The sequence below is a fragment of the Nicotiana tomentosiformis genome, chromosome 10 (genome assembly GCF_000390325.3).
Source record: "Nicotiana tomentosiformis chromosome 10, ASM39032v3, whole genome shotgun sequence".
NCBI classification, from domain to species: domain Eukaryota; kingdom Viridiplantae; phylum Streptophyta; class Magnoliopsida; order Solanales; family Solanaceae; genus Nicotiana; species Nicotiana tomentosiformis.
In genome coordinates this window covers 47,228,076-47,238,673 of record NC_090821.1, presented here as the reverse complement: position 1 = coordinate 47,238,673, position 10,598 = coordinate 47,228,076, and the positions used below count along the sequence as shown (strand labels likewise).

At 31.2% G+C, this 10,598-nt stretch overlaps 1 protein-coding gene across 1 annotated transcript; it reads left to right on the top strand.

Moving 5' to 3' along the window:
• The first annotated feature begins 7,949 nt into the window (after positions 1-7,949).
• Positions 7,950-10,147, top strand: LOC104113596 (protein RICE SALT SENSITIVE 3-like). Its single transcript, XM_018776805.3, has 7 exons — positions 7,950-8,214; positions 8,346-8,399; positions 8,511-8,678; positions 8,764-8,869; positions 8,970-9,011; positions 9,100-9,156; positions 9,425-10,147. Exons 1-7 carry the CDS (start codon positions 8,078-8,080, stop codon positions 10,019-10,021), a joined length of 1,161 nt encoding a protein of 386 aa, XP_018632321.1. The 5' UTR covers positions 7,950-8,077; the 3' UTR covers positions 10,022-10,147.
• The last annotated feature ends 451 nt before the right edge of the window (positions 10,148-10,598 follow it).

The following is a 10,598-nucleotide window of genomic DNA, read 5'->3' as shown; positions in this document are numbered from 1 at the left end:
ACAAACAGGGACAGATCTAGAGGGTGGGTTATGAATTCAGTAACTTTATCCCTGGCTTTGCATATTTATATATTATAAAATTTACTAAATATTTATAAGTATTTGACTGTAAATATGATTACTATGATATTAACTTAAAAGATCGTTGTAGAAATCTATAAACTTTAAATCTTTAATCATCCTTTTTTGCTTAAAAATTTAATATTCTCTCCCGGTTCTTTCCTTTTTCTAAAAAAAAAACATGTTTGGTGCTCACAACTAGATACTTATCTTTATTCTCCCATCAAGGTGTATAATAGTAATCTATTTGAAGTTTGACTATTAGTTTACTATTCGTAGAAAGCAAAACTATAGTACCATGCAAAATGTAGCAACTTCAGCTTCCCCCTTCAAGTAGAATTGACCCGCTCTACATTAATTACGCGTCTCATCATTTAGGCGTAAGATTCCTTCGAGAGAATTGACTTTGCATATATTTCTTTTACTTGAGATTTTTATTTTTTATACATAAAAGATCTAAAAATAATATGTACACAAGAGATCTCAAAAAACCACTTTCTTCTATTCAAATTGTAAGTGACCACAAGAAATTATTTTCTCCTTTTCCCCCAAAGAGAAAAAGAAAGGAAATATCAGCCTTGCTAGGTCCAAAATGCAAGAAACAACTTCTTCGTGGGGCGAAGTTTGAAATTTGAAGCAGTCCTTTAATATACTCCATGATGTTATGGAAAAATAGTTATACATTGCAATTGTACTAGCTTTAGGGGATATGATGTACAAATAGCACAACGCGTTAGGCCTTATTATTATAGAATTTTAACTTATATGCAAAGATAATGTGAAAAGAATTTTAAACTAACTGATCATTTAAAAACTAACTAGAGGTAGTTGTTCGTATTAAGCACCTGAAAAATAAGGTCAGTAACATGTTATATATTAATAGTGTTAAAATTATATATTTTCATGCTCCAACAGTTGTACCATGTATCGTGTGACATGTGTAATAAGTCAACTTACATTGGCCCCTCAATTGGTGATAGACTTTTGAGTGGTTTTAGACCTGAATATTGATAAAATGATTTGCAATAAGAAATATTAGAGGCCTGCGCATTGCATTAATATCCCATGCACGTTTGCATGGTTGAGATGTGAACAACGAAGTGAAATATTATAATTTCTGAATATGGAAGGTCCAAACAATCACAAAGACCATATTGGAAACTGTAGAAACCTTTGATATCTTATTTAACTAAGATAGACGCCGTTCTATCAATCCAAGAAATCCCTGAAATTTATAATATTTGACATAATAAGTTAGTAACAATCTTTATTTTTATTTCTTTGTTATCCACTGCTATATATTCGACAAGTAAGTGCTAGGCTGGCTCTTTATTTATTAATATATTCTCTATTTAATAAAGCTTCTTTTCTTTGTAAATTATGGAAGATTCGAACATAAAATTAATGTGCACTAATAAACTAAATGTTTGAATTTTATTAAATTAGTATCAACTGATTTAAAAACATTCATGTCAAACATTCCGAATCTATTCCAAGAAAAAAAGCAAAATAGGAAATCAAGATTTGCTTCCTTTGTGCAGTGCAGTATGAGATATCAATATCATCATGTTATAATGTCTCTTATTTAATATTCTTCTATTTCAGTAAAAGGATTTGATTGGTCTCACAACTCAATCCTAGAATATTGTTTGTTCACTAGGATATTTCTCTAACTTTTAACATAAACTAACATATCCATTGTGTCTTAAACTTCTCAAGAACAAAGATTTTATAATTTCTTGTACAGAATTTAAATTGCGGAGAAAGCTTTTAAGTATCGTACTATAGGTTCAATTCAATAAATATATTAAAAAGAACAATATGTTCGACTAACCAACCTTTCCCAAAAAAAAAAAAAAAAAAAAAAAGAGGTTAGAATTAAAAAATAAAAAGAGGGTAGAAAAAATTAAAGGTGGTCATACAGTATAGAGAAATTTCCTTAGAAGTAGAAGTAAGCTTTTGAGGTCACTAACTTTTTTAGACACTCAAATGGTGAAAGAAAAGAGTAAATAAAATAAGAGACATAAAACATTGGGAAGGATGGGAATTGCAGAGATTCCACTTTCCTTAATATGGAGAAAAGGGATGGGGCATTGCATTCCAATCCACACTATGTTTGTTTATCTTGACCAAAGTCTTCTCTGCCACTCTTCTCTCCTCCACCATACCTAAAATTTGATAACTTCTTCCATCTCTTGAGTATTTTACTAGGATTTAACTTATAAGCACCTATAGTATTAGAATTTTTTTTAATTATCATTGTATTTTAGTGTCTTATTTTATATTCCCCGATCCACTTTAATTAATTTTTTTGGTTGTTTTCACATATATTAAGAAATTTACTTTTTAGCATTAATTAACAACGAAATTATCCATATTCACTTTAATTTGTTCATTGAAAATATAACAAATACTCTTAGGCTCTTTACTCCAAGGGTAACTTTGAAAAAAAGAAGTTAACTCCTTTTTTATATTCGAAAAAAATTAAATATCGTAGACCACAAAAAAAAAAGGGTCAAAAAATTAAATAAATTAAGTGAACCAGAGGGAGTATGTTATAATCTCGCTTTTTATATATGGTTATTAATATTTATCTTTTATGTGATCTTATGCTTGTAGAAATTAGACTCTTTTAGTTAAAGAGCACAAAAGTATCAATTACAGAAGTTTCTGGTTCGAACCTTAGGTATAGAGTCACTTTTGTTAGAAAGCGCTTTTATCCACGCTTGCCCGCCTCCCCTCAATGTGAATTTTCTCGAATTAATTTAAATTTAGTCGGATCCCAATAAAAATATTTAAAAAAAAAAAAAAAGAATGAGCAATAGCTTTTAATATTTTCTTCAAAAGAGAAATCCAAAAATTTAGTCCCCACTAGATTAGAGCCATCACTACCACCATCACTATCCATCAATAAATACAAAATTCATCCAATTTCTTGAACCCAAACAAACACTCTCTTGCTTATGTCACTCTCTCAGAACTCTGTCCCCAATACTCTACTTGCCTCTTTATTCTTTTTTCTTTTTTTTTTTGCCTTATATATCAGTCGTACATTCATGCACAAGCAACACAAATTTATACTCCAATAACAGAATCCCATTCTACCCCCACACTCACCTTTTAAAATAGATTGAGAAAGTGCCAAACCAAATTTAATAAAAGATAGCAATGTATGTCGCTATCAAGAAAAGGATGGCCAAAAATCTGTATTAATATATTTATATATGTAGTAATCATTTTACTGCTAGACTTAGTAAAAACAGACGGAAATATTGCAAAACATGCATGTCGAATAATAAGTTACAAATGCTTAAGTTGTCTACTAAATCATGAACTAAATACCGAAGCCATCTTGAAAAGCTACCAATTATATGCGAGTACATTTAGTTTTGGATTTCACTTATATGCACATACATTATAATATTTTTGAATTATCAGTACAATTTAACTTGCGCATTGTCGCAAAAGCTTCAACATCCTATTTTGAAGTTATTAGTTCAACTTACTATATGGTTTGTTGGACTTAATTACATCTTTTAAGTGATCAGACACTGTTATTATATAGAAATTAGAGTCTTTGGTTTTACCTTCACAAAATATACCAATTCTTGAAGAGGTTAATAACTGGCATCTTGAACTATTAGTTGAAAAAGTTACAAATTTAAAGCATTTTGTTTATGCCTTCACCGAAATAACAGAAATCTAGTAAAAGTTAGAACAACTATCTTTAAAACGTTATAAAATGGATGCTTTTATTACCAAGACTATTACTATTCATATTCCTTTAATAGTGAAGGGTAAGTACTAAACTTCTGAAATGAACGGTCTGAGAAAAAGACTGTCAAATTTTACTCCCATAGTTGTCAGCTTGGTAGAAATTGAAAGCAACTTATGATACAAGTACAGTAAAATAATGAAGTTTGGAATTTCTAAAGATGTCACATGTATTTGTATGCACATATCTACACTTATTTACCTGTCAGTTTGTTTTGTAAAGGTAAAGGCATAACCAGTTAGCAAAGAAATTGAAGTTAGCCAATATAATTAAGTAATAAAAGCGTGCACTCTCTCTCTCCAACAACTTAAGCTTCTAGATGATATGATTGGATAATTCAATATGATATCAGGGCAGGGTGAGATCTTGGGTTCGAGTTTCCCCGTCACTCAGTAACAAATAGAATTTCCACTTGCTTGGTTTTGAAGAAGAATCAGGTTCGTGCTCACAGCTTAACCTTAACTAAGAGCCCGTTTGGCCATGAAAATTTTTTCACTCTTTTTCGAAATTTTTTTTTCTTTTTTTCGAAATTAGTATTTGGCCATAAATTTTTCAATTTTCACTTGTAGATGAATTTTGAAATTTTTCGAAAATTTGAAAAACTCCAAAAAAGCTGTTTTTCAAAATTTTTACTCAGATTACTCACATAAATTCAAAAACAACCCAAAATTATATTCGTGTCTAAACACAACTCTAATTTTCAAATATCATTTTCGCTTGAAAAAAATTATTTTTTTCGAAATTTTACAATTCTTATGTCCAAACGCCCACTAAATTAATATCTTTTATTCAGAAGATTCATCATATTCTTAATGCTAATAGTGAATTTACTGCATTCTTTTATGAGTGTGCTCTGTACATTGGCAATCGAGCTAGTTTAAATATTACTTACTCATCTTTTAAGAAAAAGAGAGAGGAAGAAAGTACAGTTTCGTTAAATTCGTCTAGTCCATAAAAGTTTTGTGTGTGTATATATATATATATATATATATATATATATATATATATATATATATACGTACACTTTGAATGTTGTTTGAGAGCGATGTGTAAACTGTAACATAAGGAGTACAAAACTGAGAAGACTACACACTGTTCTGTCTTACAATTATATGTAATCAATGCTTCTATTCATCACTAACTGCAAAACCGTTTTGAGTTTTCATTGTTTGTGTTGTACGATAATCAGTTATCCTATTTACGTTGCCCCAATGAATTCTCTAGGTATTCATTCCCTAAGCAGTAACAGATATATAGTTTTCTATCTTTAACCAATCGAATCTTTATTTATATTTTCTAGTGGACATACATATATTATACATAATTATATTTATATTTTATATCCGTCAACTATTTTAGTTTAAGCGGGTAGGAGTTACTTAAATCAATAGATCTTCATCTTTTGCTCAGATTGTTGGATCGAAAAAGTGTACGAAGGGTTCAAATTCAACTCGACATTATCTCAGCCAAGATGTGCTAATTAAACCCTAAACAGTCTTACGCTAAATTTTGTCCATATTATTTGTTCCTTAAACGTCTCTTTTTATTAATAATTTATTATAGAAATTAAAGGGTAGATCTGAAAGGGGGGGGGGGGGTGTAATAAATGACTTCTTATTTTTTTTTTAAACGTCAAATATTTTAAGATAATTCAGTCTGCCAAAATTATTAATATTTGGGACCGGATGGAGTACTAGCTACTTCAAAATTTTAAGACGAAAATCCTAGTTTTGACTGATTAAAATTATGATAAGTATCTTGTGAAAAAAAAATGTATAGCATAATGTGAGGGCCGTAGTGTACATATATATTGAAACATGCATTTTTATGAAATTAGATTTCTACATATATATATATAGAATCTGTTGCTCCTTGTGTGTTTGGACCACAACGTACAAATACAGAAAAACAAAAACTTAATTTTGGATGTACACCAATGCGGCTATTAATTGTAATAACAGTCTGAAAAGAAAAGAAGATTGAATTGGTCAAAGAAAACAGACGCATTCATGGCACATATGTCATAAGACTATTGGATTTATTGAACTTTTTAATTTCTATCAATTTTTGGTACCAAGTATAACTTGTTAGGCTCTTAAATTCGACTTCCTTGTTTTGGAGATTTGACTTCTTTGGGCAAATGCACGAGCTTCAGCTTGTGTTAGGTTTTGTTTATACTTTTTGTTTTTGACATGTATTTCTTCCAAAATTATCTCACAAACAATGATTTGTAATATACTTTAATTTCTGTGCGCCGATCATTTATAAAAAAGCCTATACTGTAAAGTCACTTAAAAAGAGAACTATAGATTTATTCATAATAATCGAGGTTAGTGTCCTAACTAAAAAATAAGACAGACAACCTGCTATAGCATGTTAAAATCTATCGACAGTAAAAAAATCTTTTACGTTTTATTGTGATAGAGCATAATTCTTTAATTTGGCATGTTCAATTTTTGAGGTGGGTTATAAACAGGTGTTGCTATTTTGTTTGGTTCTTAATTTTGATAGGCATTACTTTCACAGTTGTGCAACATTCAAAGTCTGTCATATTTAATTTTTTTGGCAATATGATTGGTGACTTGAACGGCCTAATTTTTATGACAACCTTAACATTAATTCATGTTATGTTGACCATTTTTTAAAGGATGATTGAGGCCATTTCTTTTAGTGGAGGTAAATTCAAGATTTTAAATCATCAGATACAGAGTATCAATACACCTATTGTCATTTAAGGCGTGAATTTTGTGTAACTGTAACTACATATACAAGGGCATAGTTAGAGTATTAAGTATAGATTCTCACGATTGCTTAGACATTATTTATAAATATTTAATTATGAATCCAGCAACTAAAACGAATTATGAGTTCAACCATAACGTATTGTTGAAACTAGATATCCACCGTTGATATGTAAATTGCCTCCAAATACATTTAAGAAAATAGAAGGAAACTCGACTATAGATAGGATTGGTCCATTGAATATTACTAATGTTAGAAATAAAATTGTAGTATCCAAAAAACTTGGTGAACAGTCTTAGTAGGTCCCAAGGTATAAAACTTTTGCAGAAAATAGTTAAACGATAAAATGCAGAAAACCCAATAAAAGTGTAGTTTCTATATTCCACATTGATTAATATTCAATAAATAAATGAAATTGGAATCTAAGTAGAAAATAAATAGGAGGACCCAAATATTTTCCCTGGGACTGAAGTGAGTGCCAAATATGTTGAGAAATAAAGACTAGCATTAGAACTATTGTAAAAGAGATTCCTGCATATAGCAAATGAGGTCTCAACTCTCAAAATATTGAAATTGGCATAAGGTAGAAATTCAGAGATATTTATAAAACTCATAATGGTTTTAGAATCATAAAGTTTTTGGTCCTTCCAATAAACACATAATTGGGGTTTTTTTTTCTTCCTTTTTCTTTTCTTTTTTAGAGGATTAAAGACATATTTAAATGGGAGTTTAATTTATATGTGGTAATAGTATAAATCAGTCATTTAAAAGATAACTACAAGTACAACAACAACAACCCAGTGAAATCTGACGAGTGGGTTCTGGGGAGGGTAGTGTGTACGCAGACCTTACCCCTACTCTGGGGGAATAGAGAAGTTGTTTTCGATAGATCCTCGGCACAAAAAAAAAAAAAAAAGATAATTACAAGTAACTATATATAAAGCAACCTAAAAATGAAGCTATCTATTGCAACATATGAAAATTTATTAACGGTGGAGTTATTTCCGTGTGACTTATAGGTTACAGATTCGAGCCGTGGAAGCAACCACTAATGCTTATATTATGATAAGTTGTTTATATCACATCTCCTGGATGCAATACCTCCCCAAATCCTTTGTGCACCGGACTGTCATTAATGATATAAATTTTATTACAGCATCAATATATGTATCTTTTTTTGAATGGAGGGGTTTGGAAAAGAGATTATTGGAAACCGGGCAGGCAAAAGCGTGGGGCCTTCTGCAGTCCATTTTGGTAAAATCTTGAAAACACCTTCTTTTCTCTCATTATAATTATAATAATTATATATGAGAGAGAAAGAAGGGAAGAGGTATAATTTATAAATGTGATACTATTTCTTTGGTGGTGTCCTTATATAAAGTAATAAAGGGTGTTATGTCTTTGCTTCTCTTAACACAAACAAATTATTATAGGAGAGAAGCACTATTTCTTTCAAGTGTCAAAGGAAAGAAGTTAATTGTGTTAAAATATTAATTCCAAATGGAAGAACAACTTAGCTCTTTAGCAGTTACTCATCTTCTTCAACACTCTCTAAGAAGTTTGTGTATTCATGAAAATTCTCAATGGGTTTATGCTGTCTTTTGGAGAATCTTGCCCAGAAACTATCCTCCTCCCAAGTATACTTTTCGTTCAGTTATTAACCTTTTTTTGTTTAACCATCTGATATCTGAAATCGGCTATTTCAATTAATTCATTTTCATAAACACAAGTCACATATATAATGCTAATTGTATTTCTTTTGAATTAGGTGGGATAGTCAAGGAGGAGCATATGATAGGTCAAGAGGGAATAGAAGAAACTGGTAAATGTTTGCTCATATATATATGATATATCAATTCTTCTTCTTCTTTTGCTAGATAGATGGGAATATTAGCTTATTTTTATTTTTATTTTTGGTATAATAAAATGATAGGATATTGGTATGGGAAGATGGTTTTTGCAATTTTGCAGCATCAACAGCAGAGATGAATGGGAATAATGAATGTCAAGGATCTTCTACTAATAATTATGGAGAATATCAAGGATTACAACCTGAGCTTTTTTTCAAGATGTCCCATGAAATCTACAACTATGGAGAAGGGTATATAACAAAATAACAATATGCAAAATTTTATTTCCTTCTGTACCTTTCAATTATTCCAAGGTTTTTTTCTTTATTTTTGCAGTATAATTGGAAAAGTAGCAGCAGATCACAGTCATAAATGGATCTATAAAGAACCTAATGAACAAGAAATCAATTTCTTATCTGCATGGCACAACTCTGCTGATTCTGTAAGTACATATTCTAAGCTTAAATATATGTATATCTTTATTAATTTTCCATACTTTTTATTTTGTCTCTTATTCATTTTTCTATTTCTTTTTCCAACAGCACCCAAGAACTTGGGAAGCTCAGTTCCGTTCTGGTATAAAGGTAAAAAAGTCATGACCACATTCTATAACATTATATTTCAGTTAGGATTCTTGGATCAAATGGTTGCTTTATCCTTTGTTGTTTTCAGACTATAGCCTTGATTGCTGTTAGAGAAGGTGTCATTCAGTTAGGAGCTGTTCATAAGGTATAATCTCTTTATCCCTCTACCCTACTCACCCACCCCACTCAAAAACCCTTAAAACCAACACTATATAAAAGTTTATTTTATGTGCACTGGTGGTGTAAAGAGTTTTAGCGTTATCAGATCGCACTGCTAGTTTAGAAATTATTTATAATGCCGGCACATAACATAAACACATCAGCTAATATGTATGATGGACTACATAGGTCCTTTTTTTTTTCTTTGTAGTCATATATATTGTTGAAGCTTACTGGGCCGACTAATTATATAGGTCATAGAAGACCTGAGCTATGTGGTGCTACTAAGAAAGAAGTTTAGCTACATAGAAAGCATTCCAGGAGTTCTACTGCCACATCCATCTTCCTCAGCATATCCTTTCAAGATGGACGGTTATGGCGCGCCACCCGACGCGTGGCACTTACAAGCCAATTTAGCAGCAACTCCGGCACCAGCTGAATTCTACGAACATCTCAATCATCATCAACACATGAAGATAACGCCTTCAATGAGCAGCTTGGAAGCACTACTTTCCAAGCTGCCATCCGTCGTTCCAGCAGATGCTGCTGGAATGACAAGTTCAATACCTACCTATTGTGAGTACCAACCCCAATATAGGCCTAGTGTTGAAATGTTGGGGTCGGAGAAAGTGGCTAAAGAAGAATATGATGAAGACGAGGACAATAATGATGAAGAAAAAACTAGGAATAACAATAATAATAATAATGAGAAATTAGATCATCAAGGTGGAGAGAGTAGTAGTTCAATGTCATCCTATAGTCATCACCATCACCATTATAATCATCAGCAGCATTTTGGTTATCATCCTGATTTGAATGTAAGTAGCAGCATGCCAAATAATGGATATTAATTACAAGTCATTATGGTAATTAATTAAGGGTATTGTTTGGAATGTAATGTTTAGATTGTATTATTAGGAAGAATTGATCTTCTCCACAGCTAACAAAGTAATTCTAGTCTCTTCTTTTTTGCTTCACTCAGTGTTGTGGTGAATTTTGAAAATATTCCCTTGGTAATTTTCCTTGCGTCTACTAACAACTTTTCCCGCCTTTTGATATCTCATGCTTATAGCATCAACCTTTACCACAGTCGAATAGTGATATATTTCCAATCACAAGTAAAATCCCTTGTCAAGAATTGACATTGGCACTTTCAACTATTTATCACCAAAAGGGAGGGGAAAAAGATCAAAAGATTCATGGTCACCGTACAAGGCGGAGGTGATTGCAATGGCAAAAGAGCTTCCATATGATATGACATTAGCAATCATTTTACATGTAAAATGTCTTACAGCATGAAAATATGACGCTTTCTGGCCACGAGTTATAAAGATTCATTGAGCTGTAAACATTTGTAACAAAATAACTTCTTGGTTCAAGAGAGTAACGCCCTGGAATTTATCCTTTTGAACAACCTTCTCAAAATGA